General features: G+C 38.9%; 1 protein-coding gene across 1 annotated transcript; it reads right to left on the bottom strand.

The window, feature by feature from the left end:
- Positions 1 to 10,407: 10,407 nt before the first annotated feature.
- LOC101997986 (hyaluronidase-5-like) lies at positions 10,408 to 18,641 on the bottom strand. Its single transcript, XM_005365703.2, has 3 exons — positions 17,685 to 18,641; positions 16,134 to 16,223; positions 10,408 to 10,944 (listed from the first exon to the last, which is right to left on the bottom strand). Exons 1-3 carry the CDS (start codon positions 18,636 to 18,638, stop codon positions 10,408 to 10,410), a joined length of 1,581 nt encoding a protein of 526 aa, XP_005365760.1. The 5' UTR covers positions 18,639 to 18,641.
- Positions 18,642 to 18,859: the final 218 nt, after the last annotated feature.

Here is an 18,859-nt window from a genome sequence, read left to right as displayed (position 1 = left end):
TGAACTTTTCAGAAGGATCAAGGGCAGGCAGGCAAAGAAAGCTAACTTCTATTTTCTATGTTCTTTATAAAGGTTGACTGCAAAAGGTGTGGCCCAGATATATAGGCTCAAAATATCTAGATTAAAAGAGTATCTTCCTACCTAAGTAGGCCTTCCTACTTCAAATGATTTTTTACAAATATCCCTCACAGGAGTACTCAGGCACTTGGGTTTTAGTTAATTCCAGATGTAGTCAAGTTGACAAGCAAGACTGGTCACCACAACTCTGCCTCTTCTCAACTTGATACAGAATCATATCTTCTTATTTCTTACTTGATGTTCAAATGAGAACACTAAGCAGATCATAATTATGCCTAACAAAACTATCCCATAGATAAATGCATTATATATTTAACCAGGTCTTAATTATGCCTAGCTATCATAACTAGCCCTCTTAGAACCAAAAATGTATTATAAATTTTAGAACAGGGGGCAATGTCCCTTCAAGGATATTCTTTCCATATATCAAACTTAAATATGATAACCACTAATACCATCTTTATTGAAGTTGCATTACAAATAAAGAAATGGAGGAAAGAAAACACAAATATCTGTACAAAGGCATTCTTAACAAAATATGTCAGAAACGCTCATGTCAATTATAATCCACATTTCTGTAACTAATCACCTGGCCTTAGTTGATATTCCTCTGCTACCCATTCTGCATTTCCTCCACCTTCAGTGAGCACCTCAACACAGCTTAGTTCTTTTCCTGGAGGACTGACCCATACTTTCAGTCCTGGAGTGTCATGTCCTTTGCCATCCTGTGTGGGTTGGATTGTTGTAGTTTCCAACTGACTTTAATCAGAGGCATATACTAAAGGCTAGCTGAGACATCCAGCCTTGTGAACTGAACAACTACTGGATTCTTGAACCTTCTGATTGCAAACAGCTATTATTGGACTGACCAGATCTGTTCCTCTAGAGAATCCCGACCTATATTGAGTTTGGTACCAGAAGTAGTTCTAGAGCAACAGAAATATATAAAAAAATGAATTATAGCTGGAATAGGCTTTTCAATTAACTAACACCTATGTTAAATGAAACCTCTAGAATTACTAAAACCTCTCCTAAAATCTCAGAAAATACTGAAGAGCCAAAGTGTAAACAATTTTCAAACTTAAGGAAACAAATTTGACTATCTCGATTCACCAGTTGTGAAAGGCAAAGGAGTTGGTGACTCTGGGTATAAAACTTGGCAATTTGTGACTAAAGAAGAAAACAGTGATGCTGGTTAGTAGCTCCTAATACCTCTGGATAAATTGCCAAAGAAAAAGAATAAACTCCATGATAAAATTAACCAGCCTCTAGGATCTCAGAACATGGTGAAGTACAATGAACTCAGTGTTAAAATTGATTGGTTCCAGATAAACATTAGCTATCTAAATGCTTTTAAGTGTGCCCTGGAAGGGAATTCTCTCTCCAGCAGCTTCAGAGTCTCAAAGTTGTGAAAATCAAACTAAAGCACTCATTATAAGGCTGACTGAATTACATTAAAAATGCAAGCCCTAAACTTAGATGGTACTGGCGGCTAAAGTAAGGGCAAAATTGGTAGCAAATAGGATCCTATAACCTACAGTGGGGATGTAAGGGGGGACCCCATTGAAGCTGAGAACATTGAACCCTCAGATTCTCTATCTCACCTGAAGAAACAGTCTTTCCACTCTCATTTTAAGATGAACTGCCACTCCCAACCCTTGAAACATTGCCTTTTCCACCCTGGAATGAGGAAATTAATCTATCATTTTCCTGCTAAGCCAGCAGTGACTACCTCTGAAGGAGACACCAGATAAGGCAATGCCAATGTACCTCAGAACCTCCAGACCTATAAGGCTAAGTGGACTCCTAGAGGAGACATAGAAAGTGTTCCTTGATGGTTCTCACTATACTACTAATGACCTTACTGAGTTTGCAGAGTCATTCAAGCAGAAGTCTGGAAATAATGGTGGCAATGGATTTTAAGGGTGTGGGACAATGGTGGATGGAACACAAAACAGGATCTGGCGAGTTTCTTGCTATCGATCCACTGAGAAAAAAACTGATGCTTAATATGAAATCTCACACAGTTTTCTTTTACCGTGTTAAAAGTTTGAATCGTTGGCTAAAGCATTTGTCAAATAATGGCGTACTGGAAAGGAACTGAAGATGCCTAATAAATATTCCTTGGCTTAGTGTTGATGAGGAGATTTAAGGTCTGGGGAAAGTTCAATACTAGGGTGGGTATGGTGTATAAAACCTAATCCTACCCAAAGGGAAGGCCCAGAAAACATGACCTTCACTAATCCTACAAGATGCAAAATAGTGAGAGGGGTACCAGCATATTTTAAGAGTTTTGTTCTAGCCTATTTCCTTATGTCAGACCTTAGGGTTGGGGATGCTGCTGCTCATCTGGCTGAATTAAATGTAATAGGTTTATTGAGCCCCCAAATGAGCAGGGGTCAGGTGGTAGCACTGAATATCTAAAGGTAAAGTGATCATAGTTATTGTAATGGCAGCATTGGCAGAGCAATTGTTATGGTAGCCTGACTTGTATGGACTTTTAATACTGCTAATCAGTCATGTTTTTTTCCAGGCACAAAATAGATAAGCAGCCTACTGCATTTTTGTTTGAGCTGTATAAGTAGAAAAGCTCTCAAACAAATAAAAGAAAGACTACAATGGATCATGGCAAAGGGAAATCTCAGCCTGTGAACCAATTTCCAGATTTGAGCCAGTTTTCAGATCCAGAGCCTTGAATGAAGGTATGGCTAGGTTGATAAAATACCTAAGAGTTTTACTGTTAGCCTTTCCCAGTCCTTCCCCAGAGGGACCTACAGCCTTTTACAAGGGTAACTGTATACTGGGGGAAAGGAAATAATCAGAATTTCTGGGATCTTTTGGATATGAATACTTTGTTGATGCTGATTCCTGGAGACCCCCAAGAAGCATTGTGACTGACCAGCTAAAGTAGGGGCTTATGGAGTCAGGTGATGAATGGAGTTTTGGCTGAAACCCCCATTCACAATAGGTCCAGTGGTTTTCCAAATTCATCCCATGGTTATTTCCTTAAATTTGGAACCTAAAATTGGGGTAAATCTACTTAGAAGTTGGTAGAATTCTCACATTGGTTCCTTGACCTTTGAAGTAAGGGTTTTTATGCTTGGAAAGGCTAAATGGAAGTCTTTAGGGTTGCATCTGCCAAGAAAAATAATTAATCAAAACCAATACCACATCCCTGAAGGAACTGAAGGCATTAGTGCTACCCTCAGGGATTTGAAAGATTCAACAGTCGTGGTTCCCAACACATCTTCCTTTAACTTTCCCATCTGGCCAGTGTGTAGGCAGAGACTGCTCATTTGTTTCCTGGCCAACCAGACTCAAAACAAGCACACAGAAACTGTATTAATTAAAACACTGTTTGGCCTGTTACCTTATGTATATTTCTCCCTAGGTCTTGTATTTTGAATTAACCTATTTCTATTCATCTGTGCACTGCCACATGGTTGTGGCCTACCATCCAGCATCTGCATTGCAATAGGCCCAAAGCAGATTCTTTATTAACCAATGGTATTCACCGCATACAAGGGGGAAATCCAAGATCACTAGTGTAGTGTAGTGATGAGCTGGGGGAAGGCCTGCTTTTCTTCCCGCCCGGCTTCCACACAGCTAGCTTTACACCCGAAATAACAACACACAAACTGTATTCATTTAAACACTGCCTGGCCCATTCGTTCCAGCCTCTTATTGGCTAATTCTCACATCTTGCCTTAACCCATATTTAGTAATCTGTATAGCACCACGAGGTGGTGGCTTACTGGGAAAGATTCAGTATGTCTGACCTGGCAGCTGGCTCCATGGCATCTGACCAACTATGTTTTCTTTCTCCCAGCATTCTGTTCTGTCTACTCCACCTATCTAAATCCTGCCCTATCAAAAAACCAAGGCAGTTTTCTTTATTAACCAATGAGAGTAACACATAGAAAGATGACCCTCCTCCATCAGTGTAGAAGACAGACTGATTGTGGAGAATGAAAATTGACTATGGAAAACTCAGCCAAGTGAAATCTCCATTTGTAGCTGCTGTGCCAGATGTAGAGTCCTTGACTTGGGCAGACTGACATATCTCCTGATGCATGCCATGTAGCTATTGATCTAACAAATGTCTTCTCAGTACCTGTCCATAAGGATCACCGGAAGAAATTATCTTTCATTGCCAAGATCAGCAGGATAACTTTTCAGCTTTACTTCAAGGATATATTAACTCTCCAGCCCTGGGTCATAACTTAGTTCAAAGGGATCTTGATTGTCTGTTTCTTTCACAAAAATGTCACATTGGTTCACCATATTGACAAAATTATGCTTATTGGATCAAATGTACAGGAGGTAGCAACCACTTTGAACTTGTTGATAACACAAATGACCATCAGGGTTTGGTAAATAAATCCAACTAAAACTCAAGGTCCTCCTACCTCAGTAAAATTCTTAGGAGTCCAATGGTGTAAGTCAAGCAGAGGTAGTCCTTCTAAGGTGAGGGATAAGTTATTGCATTTGGTCCCACCACCACCACCAAGAAAGAAGCACAGTATTTAGTGGGCCTATTTGGATCCTGAAGACAGCACATTCCCACTTGGGTGTCATCTACCTAGTGACTTTGCAAGCTGCCGGCTTTGAGTGGAGCCTGGAACAGGGGACAGTTCTTCAACAGGTGCAGACTGGACTGCTGTACAAGCCATGCTAGCACTTGGAGAATATGATCCAGTTAATCAGATAGAACTTTTGGTGTCAGCAGCAGATGGGGATGCTGTTTGGAGTCTCTGAGAGGGCCCTATGGATGAATCACAGAAGAAATGTGAGATTTTGGAGGAAGCAATTAAGCAGCACCCCTCCAATGGCCTCTACATCAATTCCTGCCTCCAGGCTCCAACCCTGTTTCACTTCCTGACTTCTTTCAGTGCTGGGCTATGATGTGAAAGTGTAAGCCAATAAGCCCTTTCCTCTCTGACTTGCTTTTGTTCATGGTATTCCATTGTAGCAAAAGTAACCCTAACTAGAACAGCCATCAAGCTCAAGAGGAACTAGTATTCACAAGGTAAAGACAATCAGAATTAATTTTCCAAAATTACCTTTTCGGCTAGGGTTATTACTAACTGTTAGTTCACTAATATAAAGACACACTTTTAAGTGCACATCTTCCTGCTTTGGAAGTCACTAAGTGGGTGAAATTCTTTCTGTGTAAGAATGAGCACATGAGTTCTGAGCCCTAAAGCTCATGTAAAAGCTCGGTCTTCTGACATAGACCCGTAACCCAAGCACTGGGCATCAGACATAGGTGGATCTCAAGGGCTCTCTGGCTGGCCAATGTATCCCAAAAGTGGACTCCTGTGTTAGTGAGGTACCCTGTCTCACAAAATAAAATTGAGAAGCAACCAAAAAGAGCAGCATCAGTTTGTGGCCTCCACACACATACAAGTAAGTATGCAGGTGAAAGAGAGTTAGGGGTACATATGTAGGCAAGGAATACAAAAGCAAGCTCCTTGACATGGTGACTTCATGTTCCCAAAATTCATTGACAAAATAAGAAAAGGAACAGAAAGAAGGTACAGGGGCCTGTATATAAACAGAACCAATAGAGGAAGGTGAAGTCCCACTGGCCCCATTAAATACCCAAGCCAGAAAAAAACCTCCCATCCAGAAGGAATAAAGCTATTACTTTCACTGTTCTTGAAATTTGGACTTCTTTCTTTCACTGGCATTCAGTTCTTCATTCTTCCCTGGCAACAAGTTTGTCAATCCCTACATGACCACTAACGCCCATTACAGAGGCCCAAACTTGTAAAAACATGCATGTCACATACACAAGCATGAAATGCACATATTATTCCTTTCAACTAATATATAGTATCACTACAGAATAACCTCTGATAAACAAATATGAATGAAGAAGAAAACATTGTTTTTTCACTACTTTGAATCCATCAGGCAAAAATATAGGTATAAAACTATTTCTAATATGCGCTCAGATAAACAGAAGATGACAGAGAGCATTTCCAAAGTCTGACATAACTTTTATGAAATGTCTCTAATCTGCAAAGGAGAACTAATTTACCCATAGCATCTGATCACCAGGATCAGAGACTAATCCAATCTGCTTTCAGTCGATTACAGTTATACTCGGCACTCACCAAAACCTTTTCAGACTTTGTGGCACTATGTTGTACAATATCAGGCTCATAGTTTTGCCTTCATTGAACTAATCTATGAGTCAAGTAAGCCTGGGAACCAGATTTTTTTCAAATGCCCTCACTGCTCTTCATTGTAACTCTATTTGTCCACTTTCTTAGAAGTAAATCAGATGGTAAAAAGCCCTGTTAATTTGCCAGTCAAGATACAAAAATTTATGGCTTCTTTACCAAATACAAATCATTATTTCGCAGGAATTTCTGTTATGGCTTTTTCTTCTTCATTTTATATTGTATTTTCTTTTTAAAATAAGATTTATTTATTATGCATACAGTGTTCATCCTACATGTATGCCTACATTCCAGAAGAGGGTACCAGATCTCTCTAGATGGTTGTGAGCTACCATATGGTTGTTGGGAATTGAACTCAGGACCTCTGGAAAAGCAACCAATACTCTTACCACTGAGCTATAATGACTATGATTTTTTTTTCAATTATAAATAATAAGGTTAGCACAGTATTTCACGTACTTAGAACCCAGCAATTTTCCTAAGTAAACACACACACACAAACACACACACACCAGCCTCTGACATTTACACCCAAAATTCGCTTCCAAGGACATTCTTCTTTCTTTCCTTCTTTGTGTCCTTCCATCCTTTCTTCTTATGTCTCTTTCTTCTTTTCTTTCTTTTCTTCCTTTATGATACTTGGAACTTAACTCAGAACTTCATGCACACAAGCAAAGTAGTCTTCTACTAAGCCATATAACCTGACCTTTGTGACTAGTTTTTAGAAAATCATCCCTTTTCATGTGTCTTAATGACAGCTCACTAAACACCCAACTCTTTAAAAAAAAATACTTTACATCCTATTTTGTTGAGAACTGAGAAATTTATACCTACATAAAATGTTTTAAAGAAATACAACCTTCATTTCTTCCCCCAATGCTCCTCCCTAAACCCATTATTACTACTACTATTTTTTTTAAAAAATCTTTTCTCATTTTACATACTAATTTTAGTTCTCACTCCCTCTCTTCCTGCTGCTTCCCTCTACCCCATCCCTCATCTACCCTCAGAGAGGGTAATTCTTCTCATGGAGAGTCAACAAAATCTGGCACAAAACTTTGAGGCAGGATCAAGGCCTTCCCCCTATATGTAAGCTGGGCAAGGTATCCCTCTGTAAAGAATGGGCTCCAAAAAGCCAGTTCATGCACTAGGGATAAAGTCTGGGCCCACTGACAGTCACCCCACAGAGTCTGCCTAAGCCACACAAATGCCAACCACATTCAAAGGCCCTAGTTTGGTCCTATGTTGGTTCCCCCACTGTCAGTCCATACTCAGTGAGCTTCCACTAGCTCACGTTAGCAGCTGTTTCTGTGGGGATCCCCAGCACAGTCTTGGCATCTTTGTTCATGTTACTACTCCTCCCTCTCTTTGACTATACTTTGGGAGCTCTTTCCAGTACTTAGCTGTGGATCTCTGCATCTGCTTCCATCAGTTGTTGAATCATGAGTGATCCACACCCAGAAAGACAGACATGATATCTACTCATTTATAAGTGTATATTAGATGTAAAGCAAAGCATAACCAACCTATAGTCCATGACCCCATGAAGCTAGGTAACAAGAAGCCTAACAGAGACATACATGGATCCCCTGGGAAGGAGAAATCGACAAGAGCTCCTGAGAAAAATGGGAGCATGGAGCGGGTGAAGGGAGGGTGGAAGGAGAGGAGAGAAGTAGGGGGAGGAGAACAGGAGGAAACTGGATGGTCAAGTTGGGGGAAGGACAGAGATGAGGGAGAGCACGGAAAGATATTTTGATTCAGGGAGTCATTATGGGGCTAGAGAGAAACCTGGCCATAGACACATACCCCAAATCCCCAAGAATGACCCCAGCTAAGACCCTAAGCAAAGGTGGAAAGGACACCTAAACTGTCCTTCCCGTGTAATCAGATTGACAACTACCCTAATTGTTATCATAGAACCTTTACTAGCACTTAATCCCCACCTTCTTGTGGGGAAAAAAAGTGAATTCATTCAATGGTGCATGAATGTACACGAATGTAGGGCCATATATGGGAGCATGGATAGCCTCTCCAGGGTCACATATTTGAACAAAAGTACTCTCCTTCCCTGTCAAAAAAGATGCTTTGTATGAGACCTGACTGTTTAAAGGGGGTTTGCACTCGGGCAAACTAATACTGAATCAGTAGGAAGCCAGTCATTTCATTTTTCTCTAATTCTCTACAGATTAATTGGGTGAACATTTGTTCTTTCATTCTGCAATTTTACTGTATATATTTGTACTATATTCTATGGACATTGTTATTTATGGCTCTATCAATGAAGATGAGCAGAAAATCCCTATTTTCTATCTAACTCAGATATTAATGTGATTCTCAATAAAAAAGTACTTGACTGAAACGGAGATGCAATTTGTTTCTGTAGGCCTCATCATAAAAAGTTATGTCTTATGTTAACTATTGCCAGCAAGACTAATTTTTAGCTGACATATTTTTATCAGGTGCCTGACCTTTTATTGTAGGTAAGTTGGTCTCAACATTGCATCCAGCAATATCAATGTGAGATTGCTTCCGTGATAAACAAAGCACACCCATTTCCTTGCGGATCTTTACTGAGTTATGTTTAAAGTCAACTGTTTTTAATGTTTCATATTATTCAATCTTTTCAAGACCTTAAAAAGTAAACCTTGACTGGATTTATGGAAACCTGAGCTGAACCTGGTTACCTCTATTCATGGAATTTGGAATTTGTTTTTCAAATTGCTCAGTTACAAACTCTCTTTTCGGTTTTTGCTGCCGCCATCCTTTCTAACTCCTATAACTAACTCAATAGTCACTATGACACCCATCTCAGTAAGGTAGTCAATATATTGTATCCATTTCAGAACTTTATCAGATCATTTCTTTTCAAGAACTAACTTTTGACAAAACTCTTAACAGGACTGGAGGAGGTACGATGCAGTTTAAGGGAAAGCAGGCATTGATCCTAGATCTTAGGGTTAGGAAAAGTGCCCATGACTGTTCTCAAGTTCAAACCCTTGTACTGATTCCTCATATTTTGTACTCAACAATTGTTCAGTGGGCTCATCCTAAGTCCCAGAGGTTGCTTGTGACATACTAGATACATGTGTCATACAAGTCACCAACCAACTGTCCTCATTGTGTACATATTATAGGATTAAAACATAGACCCACCATGTTGTGGGTGAGTGAATAAAACATGGTAGACATAAAGATGTTGGGTTGTCAAGTCATGACTTCACAGTGTGAGCCCCAAAAATTGCGTCATCTGGTCATTTTCTGTTTTACCTAGCCTAACAAGCATGCTCAGTCTTTCCTCCTTCTGAAATGCTACTCTCCCATACTAACGTTCATCCACCCTTTTGAAAGCTTTCACTCGTTTCTTTTAGGACATTCTGACCTCACAGTTTCTTATCTACATGCCAGAGCACTGTAAAGACATTATACCGTTGAAAGCGCACAATGTTGTCGTTCTCAGCATTCATTTATTTAATTTCCAAACATTACAACAAACTCACTGAGGGAAATAAATAAGCTGCCTTACAAGGATTTAGTAACATTGAATAGTAAAACCTGAAAGAAGAAAAACTCAATAAATGCTTTATGAAGCAGGTAAATGTGTTCCCCGCTTAGATGCTTAGATGAAAAAAGCCATTTTAGGTACATATATTAAGCTTGACAATCCGAGATGAAAAGTCATTTTTAAGACTTTAAAAATATGAATTTCAAAAATATATTGTCATACAAAAATAAGATTATTATTTTTTTAAAGTTTACTTTTTCATAAAGTCTAAATATAAATATTTTTCAAGAAAGAATAGCTAAAAACTATAATTATGGCAAGTTAGAGAACTTCTTTTTTAAAAGATATAAATGTTTGTTTTCTTGAAGATTTTAACCAATGATAAATTACTAAAACATTACTAAATTTTAACCAATAGCAAATTACTAGAAAACAAATTAATAAAAGACATTCATTTATAAAAACTGGATTTTATTTAATCTTCACTCTTCTGTCTGTTAACCCTGTAACTATGATAGCCTTTGAAATCAGTTGATAAAAGAATATATTTTGTCTCTGTAATTCTAAGTAGAATCTTGGTTATTTATATAGAACTGTTTCTGAAAGACAATGTCCAACTTTCAAGTGATGGAAAACCTATAGCAAATATTTCAGATGCTGTGAACAGATAGAGAGAACAAAGAGATACCCACTGAAGTCCTTCCCCGGCACACAAGGACCAGCTGTGGCAGACGATACGATATCTGTCTGATTGCTACTATCACCATAGGTGTGTTTCCAGTTGGTAAGCAGAGCACTGGGTTCTCCCATGACAAAGGAATTGATGCAAATGTCTTCAATGATACACACACTGACAGAGCTCACTGATTCCAGATCATCTCGTGCCTTACAGTTCAAGTTGGCGTAACAACTGCAATGAAAGTTTTTGGAAAAGTACTGTAGGTCATCAAGGGTGGGACTGCCACGGATTACATACTTTCCATTCTTCAAAACTTGAATCTGAAAATTTTGGGGGCTCAAGTGAAGGTAGTCATCTGAATTCCAGTCTTTCCTCGAACATACGCCTTGATCCTGGCAAAGTGTTTGGCTGCACATTTTGGCTGCCAGGGTGACGTTGATTAAGTAGGGATTCAGTGTGGTCTCCATGTAATCATGTAAGTTCAGACAAGATTTCTGTAAAATCATAAAATAGAATATCAAGGCATCAGTTCTATGTGACAATATACTGCATCAAGCAACTCTTAGAAAACAAAGCAATAGATGCAACCATATTGTTAGAAAGTAAATACACTTTTTCACTTTAACAAGCAATATTGTTTAACCAATTTTTTTCATAACATTCTTAAGTTTTGTAGGCCATTTCATGGCACTAAATAATTATTTAGCTGAGACTCGATGTAGCCATGAACCTTCACAATGATTAAAAAATTAATCAAAGGAATGAAAAGTTTCAACTTTTAAAATATGGGCATTGAATCTCTCTTGCCCTGATAGTTGGGGTCATGGCTTCATAAATGACCTTCAGTATGACTTGGGAATATCTCCAACCTTATAAGTCTTACTTTCCTATTTGGAAGACCACCAAGTCAAATTAATTAATTTGATTATGCTTAAGTTTTATCACTTGTAAATTAAAGATGAATTTTAAAGCCTGATGCATAGGACTATTTTGAGAAGAAAAAGAAAGATATGCATAAACATGGTTAAATTGGGATTATGATTTATTTAATTAATCATTAATTATAAAAGGCCATAGTAAAAATCCTATTTGTCAGACAAGTTTAAAAAGCATCAAAAATAGTTCTCAAAGTGATTGCTCAAAACAAATGGGTTCAAACTGTATGGTTTATATAAATGTTATAGAATTGTATGTGCATGATAGTATTTTGGCAAATTTTACAGAAACTGAGTGTTGAAAATCTTAGCACTGGAATACATGAGGACTGAAGATAAAAACTGATTAGACAGTTTAGGAATCTTTGCTGGAAGCATAGAATTCCAGAAAAAGAGTTCTGGCTCCTAATTTCTTGTTATCTCTTCTATAGGAACACTCTGCTTAGAAGCTATGCATCATGGGGCTGTGGAAATGGCCACCAAAGGGATAGATTTCAGGCCCACTCCATGAGATGGAACCTATGCTTGACAGTGTCAAGTGACCAAAAATTTGAAAGTGCATGATCCATGGGCTTAAGGGAAAATCAAATATGATTGTTTTGCTAAAGAAAGGCAGCAATAAAATGACTGCTAATGATATTCTGCTATAATCATAGACCAACGTCTCACTCCATCATAATTAGAGAGGCTTTCTTCTGCCGTAAATAGGAACTAATGAAGAGATCCACAATTGGGCATTCTGCAGAGAAAGAAAAGTCTTATAACTCGGACTTAAATGGCTTTATCATATCCCTTATGATACAGGGCTTAGGGCATTCTGTAGAAAAGAAGGCAGACAATAGCCAGAGGAGATAAATGACATCAAGGAAACAGTGCCTTTCAGGCACAACATGCCTGACACACATAGCAGACTGTGGCAGCATTAATAGGGTCTACACAGATCAGAACAAGACAGAGCATGGGCAGTGAGATGGCCAAGTAGACAGGAGTTTTCATCCCCAAACAAGAAGCCAGCTCCAAAGACCAACCACTCACAAAAGAAAAATTAGTTTCTCCAAGGGATTCTCACCACACTTTATGGCAGGCTCCATGCCCAGCATGAGATAACACAAAATAAACTCAAAAGTATTAAGGGGATTTTTTGTCCATATTTCTTTGTCTGGGCAATTTTTTAAAACTTACTTGTCTTTTTCTTGTATATTATTATTTCCATTTTGAGTTTTTTAGGATTTTTTGTGAGCATGTGTGCACATGCACAGGCACACATGCATGTGTGCACACACATGTTTGCATTTCTGTGTTCCTTCTTAGTTTATTTTTGTTTACTTTGCTTGCTCCTTTTATGCCTGTTTTATTTGCCTATTTGCTTTATTAAGAGAGAAAAAGGGACAGAGTTGGAAGGGTAATGAGGCAAGGAAGATATGGGAGGAGATGAGGGGAGGGGAAGCCATGATCTGAATTTATTGTATGAAAATAAATTTATTTTCAGTTAAAAAAAAGAAAAAGAAAAAAATAGAAGAAAAAGTAGGAGCAGCAGGAAGAGGAAGAAGAAAAGAAAAAGAGGAAGAAGAAACAGAAGATAAAGAGAAAGAAGAAGAGGAAGAAAAGGGGAAGGAAGAGGAGAAGAAGAAGAGGAGGAAGTGGAGGAGAAGAGAAGGAAGAGAAGCAGCTGCCCATTAAGATATGAGTGAAACTCTGGCCCACACAACAGTACCTTCAGGTAAACAGCTTTGAAAATAGATATCTGGATGTCCCTGGTAGAAATAGCTTATTATCTATTCCCCAATTTCAGCCTATCTCCTAAATGATTTAAGATTCCTGTTCAAGTGAGGGATGTTATAGGAACCATAAAAGACATTAGGAGGGAACCTTCCCTCTGGCCGTGGGTGAAGACATGAAGTTCTGATCTACTTCACTTCAAAGATTTAATATTACATGCTGTTGCTTCTTCCTTTAAAAGTTATTCCTCCAAGAGGTGCTCTCTCTCTCTCTCTCTCTCTCTCTCTCTCTCTCTCTCTCTCTCTCTCTCCTCTTTCTCTTTCTCTCTCTGCTCTTCTCCCCTTCTCCCTTCCCCCTCCATAACCCACTAAATAAATGTCCAATCTCAAAAAAATAAAATAAAATAAAAGTTATTCCTAGGCAAGCTCCATGCTCAGTAGTAGTTGACCAACACAAATGGTCTCTGGTATGTGTGTGTTCTAGGGGATTGCTATTTGTTTCATTTTGGTCTGTTTTGGTATTCTTTGTATCTTGGTGGGTTTTAGTTTGTTAGTTTTCTTTTTTTTTTTTTTTGCTTTTAAATTTTTAGTTTGAGAGATACAAGGGAAGGAGAGAGGGAGGGAAAAGGAAGAGGGAGAAATTTTAAAAAGTACAAAGTTGGGTGAGTAAGGAAGTGAGAAGGAACTGGGAGAAGTTAAGGAAGGGAAAAATCATCAAAGTATATTATACAGTTGGACTCACACGCCTATATTCATTGACAGTAAAGCACTTCTAATATCAACTATTTTAAGTACTTTTTCTTTTTTAATGTTCCAAAAACAGTTTTTATTTATCTTTTTTATTTTTATTTAATTTTCCTTTTTATTGAAAACAAATTCTTTTTCTCAGAAAATATATCCTGATCCAGTTTTCCCCATCCTCTACTTCTCCCAGGTTCCCACCACTTCCCCTCCCACCCGGTCCCACTCTCTTTCTGTCTAACATTAGAAAAGAACAGGCTTCTAAAAGATAATATTGAAAATATCACAAAATTATAATACGAAAAAACAAAAATGATCGCATTCATATTGAAAAGAACAAACCAACAGAAGGAATAGGGCCCATGAGAATGCATAAGAGACCCACTCATTTGCACACCTAGGAATGCCATAAAAACACTAAACTGTAAGTCATACTATATACTCAGAGGATTGGTGCAGACCAGTGTAAGCCTTTTCATACTGCCTCAGTGTCTGCGAATTCATATGTGGTTTGAATGCGGATTTAGAAGGCCTTGTTTTCTTGGTGTCCTCCCGTTTCAAGTGTGCAAGACTCTGTCAGTATTCTTTAATGCCATTTTCTGAGTGCCAAATAAATGAAAAGTTATACCAAGTTCAACTGACACTGCAGATGTTTTCAGAGACAAAAGTTAGGCAACAGACAGACTAGGGGAATGAGTATGGTTTGAGGATCCCCTTACATGTACTCTATGGAAAGATGTAAACTGGCCGTAAAAGAGATATTAATATAGCCACACTAGCCAACTTCCAATTACCAATCTAACAGTACTGAATACGGAGCTGGGAACTGAACATATCACCAGTACATAGTATGGGCATGTGATGTGGCTAGCATCCATTCTAGGATGTATTCATCCATATAGACTTAACAGACAGATCTACCCAACCCCATGAACTGAAGTAAACATGAAATAACAACTGGCATATTTTGAGCATTAGTCATTTTTATTTATTGTAAAAGCATATTTATATTTGTTTTATATTAGTTAATGTTTTTAACATTAATTTTACATTTTTATCTATTATACTATATCATCCTATCATTTTTTTAAATAATGGTTGTGTTTAACTCTCAAATTCCCGAACAAAAACAATCAAGTCTCATAAGTTAGGACTGGTAGAGCCGGCTTCATCACATCATTGGATGTGATAAAAGTGGAGTGGAGGGAAATGGTTTTCTTTGTACTTGTTTTTGTTCAGTTCTAATAGCTGCCAACAAACACAAAACTCTGCAATTACCAGTTTCTCAAGTTCTCAGGAATCAGAGGAAAAGTGACAGATGATCCATGGGAATATAGATCAGAAATAATAAATAACAAAGATAAAATGAAGCTGATCATGGATTGGGGAAATTTAGCAGAAATGTATTGAAAGAGTCCACAGGAGATAATGTCAAGACAGTGCCTTGAGTAGAAAATAGTGACATGAAAGTTGAAGACTATCTCTGAATGAATCATACTGAAGATAGTTGGAAGACAGGGTAGAAAGTCAACCTGTACCTATTTTTCATTCACAGACATTACAGTGAAATTTTTTTTGAATAGAGGAAGAAACCAAATCTTATTACAAGTCAGTGACTGAGATCTATACCCGCTTGCATAAGACAGGAAATCACTTCCTTCTACAAATAACCAAACACACAGGTGCTGTACTGAGACTGTACAGGGTCATCCTTCTCTTGGGAGGTGACACCTAGGAATGACTACTTCCTGCCCTGATGTGCCCATCTGAACAAGACAGGCTATGGAGATAAGACTTCCAGGAACCCTCTGTTACAGACCCATAAGTCCGCTCTCATCGCACTATAACCTGTATTGTTTGTCTCAGTAACTACTGCTTATAAAGATGACAAAAGTAAGGGCAGATAGATCATTCTTGGGATCTCCACTCAATGTGAAGAAGCCATGCTATTTGAGGAGCTATACAGGTAAAAGCCCAGTGGCTTACCATCTATTCTCTTTCCTTGTATATACCACACACACACATACACACACACACACACACACACACACACACACACAACATTCCGATCTTTTTCTGAGAGCCAGAACTACAAGACCCTCTGCATGACCGTGCTTTGCACTCTGATGCTACATTTCCCACCATGTTCAATATTCATTGGGTCTATTGTGGCAGTAGAAAGGGAAATGGTGAACACTTATGGCTGTATTTTGTTGTGCATATAGGCATGGTTATTAAACATTAAAATGACAGAAATATCTTCATCTATTCCTTACTGATTCAACTTACCATGCTTTGTGCTAGACTAAGAGTTCCCCACATTACCATTCCAGAGGCACCCAAGGCAACTGTTTCACCAATTGTATTCACAAGGTCATTCTAGAAAATACGAGAAGCGTTATCCTATGGGGATGAAGTGAAGGTAATACACATTCAACAGTAAGACCAAAACTAAACATGATGATCCCATAATTTAAATTTTTCCACACTCTCTAAACACTATACACAAGCATTTTGTGACTGTTTTAAAATGGAGACTCTTATTGCTCTAATTACTTCTGCTGGCAAAAGAACATACCCATAGCCAGACGGTGGTGGTGCACATCTTTAATCCCAGGACTAGGGAGGCAGAGGCAGGCAGATCTCTGTAAATTCGAGGCTAGCCTGGTCTAGAAGAGCTAGTTCCAGGACAGGAACCAAAACCTACAGAGAAACCCTGCCTCAGAAAAAAAAACATACCCATTAATAAAAAAGGGAAATAGTTAAGGTATAGTCCATACTATGTATAATTTTTTATTATATGAGTATCTCATAAGATTAAAACCAGGATTCAAGTGCTGGGTTGGGGAGGGAGATTGGTTGGTAAAGCAGATGCTGTGTAAGCATGAGGACCCAAGCTCCATCCCTAAGACCCATACTTTAAAAAATTAATAGTGAAGTATGGAGGGGAAACCTTGCAAACTTTCAAACTCAGGGAGGGAGGAAGGCAGATCCCTGGGGCTCACTGGCCAGGTAGACTAAACTAATGGGCAAACTTCAGATCACAGCAAGAGGGTCTGACTCAGAAATCAAGGTAGGCATAAGGAATGACACCTGAGGTGAACGAACCCTCACCCATACCAGAAATTTTACTTTTAATTTTAAAAGATTTCAAGTGTTCTCATTTTGCCTCCATTATAGACATTACAAGACACATTCTAGATGTGTATATCCATAAATATTAAATGCCAAATTTCACTCTTTAGTCATCCTCCTGAATATTAACCTTCATCAGGCGATGAAAGGAGACAGAGACCCACATTGGAGCACCAGACATAAATCTCAAGGTCCAAATCAGGAGCAGAAAGAGGGAGCACGAACAAGGAACTCAGGGCCGCGAGGGGTACGCCCACACACTGAGACAATGGGCATGTTCTATCGGGAACTCACCAAGACCAGCTGGCCTGGGTCTGAAAAAGCCTGGGATAAAACCGGACTTTCTGAACATAGTGGACAATGAGGACTACTGAGAACTCAAGAACAATGGCAATGGGTTTTTGATCCTACTGCACGTACTGGCTTTGTGGGAGCCTAGGCAGTTTGGATGCTCACCTTACTAGACCTGGATAGAGGTAGGCGGTCCTTGGGCTCCTCACAGGTCAGGGAACCCTGACTGCTCTTCGAGCTGATGAGGGAGGGGGACTTGATCGGGGGAGAGGGAGGGAAATGGGAGGAGGTGGCGGGGAGGAGGCAGAAATCCTTAAATAAATAAATTAATTTAAAAAAACACTTCTGTTTAGCACAGAATTTTAAAATTCATTGTAAAATGATCTCTTAACTGCCCTTCCTTGATTTACTTACCTGATGCAGGTACTGGTAAATTTGATCAGCAAACACAATGCGAATATATACAAAAACAGGAACTGGATTCTGAGGGTCCTTTGTTTTAGACACCCTAATGGCCTCTTGCACGCGATTTCTGACATAGAGTGCTGCATTTGGAGACGACTTCAAATCACTCCTCAAATATATAGATGGGTAAAGGGCTGTGCTTTCCTTCCAGATCCAGGAGAGTTCATCATTTCTTTTCTTTTCTATATCAGGGCAATTTCCATTGTAATTGGGGTCTTGAAATTTATTGTTATAGCAATCAGGAAAAAGATAAAAACCCCATAAGTGATTTGGCCGAAGTGATTTCCCCAATTTTAAAGTCTGTTCCATAAAGCTTCTTGCTGCCTGTTCAAATTCTTTTCTGGCCTTGTTGGTGATTTCTGTTAAATTAAGTTGTCTATGTTCTTGCTGGATCAATTCAATAGACTTATTCTTGTAAATATCCTTGGGTTTCCAGTTTCTTGACCACGTGGGCCTCCAGTCTTCCCAATCTATAATAGCCAAGCCCACATTGTCTATTGGCATGTAACGCTGGATGTCTTTCTTAGATTTTTCCAAGTGATCTTTTAGAGATCCCAACTGGGGTATTCCCCCATAAAAACTTTTTTGCGAGTCATCTATATGAGGATAGAGGCCAAGTCGATCAGTGTAAAATATTGTGACAGGCTGACCCGTGGCAGTTTTTCTGGGGCTTCCTACTAAAGAGAACAAACTAAGATCTAATGGCTCATTAAACTTGGTGAGACAAGACTCAGTTGGGGCATTCCAGACCCAGAGAAAAGGCACATTAGGGATAAGTGGGGGCGCTCTAAAATCCTCAGTCAAGCAACACGGAAGCAAAAGGAAGACTAATACTGTCGGGGGTGCTCCATTAGACTCAAGAAAGCTCCCAGGAAAGGAGTGGTTCAGATACAACACCCGCATTGCAGAGAATTAATTCATTAGTATACAAACACTTATTTCTTCCAATATTTCTTCCAAACACTTATTGGCCTCTCCAATATTTGGTGCCAAAGGTGAGAGAGACAGGGGCATGAGGGCCACTCTGAGGGTGGAAGTTGATGACTGCTCTACAGTGAATTACTCTTCTTCTTGTATCGTGTTTCAGGGATGTTTTGTGATAAGTTGGATAATCTATAACTAAA

Source organism: Microtus ochrogaster, unplaced genomic scaffold, assembly GCF_000317375.1.
Source record: "Microtus ochrogaster isolate Prairie Vole_2 unplaced genomic scaffold, MicOch1.0 UNK4, whole genome shotgun sequence".
NCBI lineage: Eukaryota > Metazoa > Chordata > Mammalia > Rodentia > Cricetidae > Microtus > Microtus ochrogaster.
The sequence above is the reverse complement of the archived record's forward strand: the minus strand, read 5'-3'. Positions and strand labels throughout refer to the sequence as shown.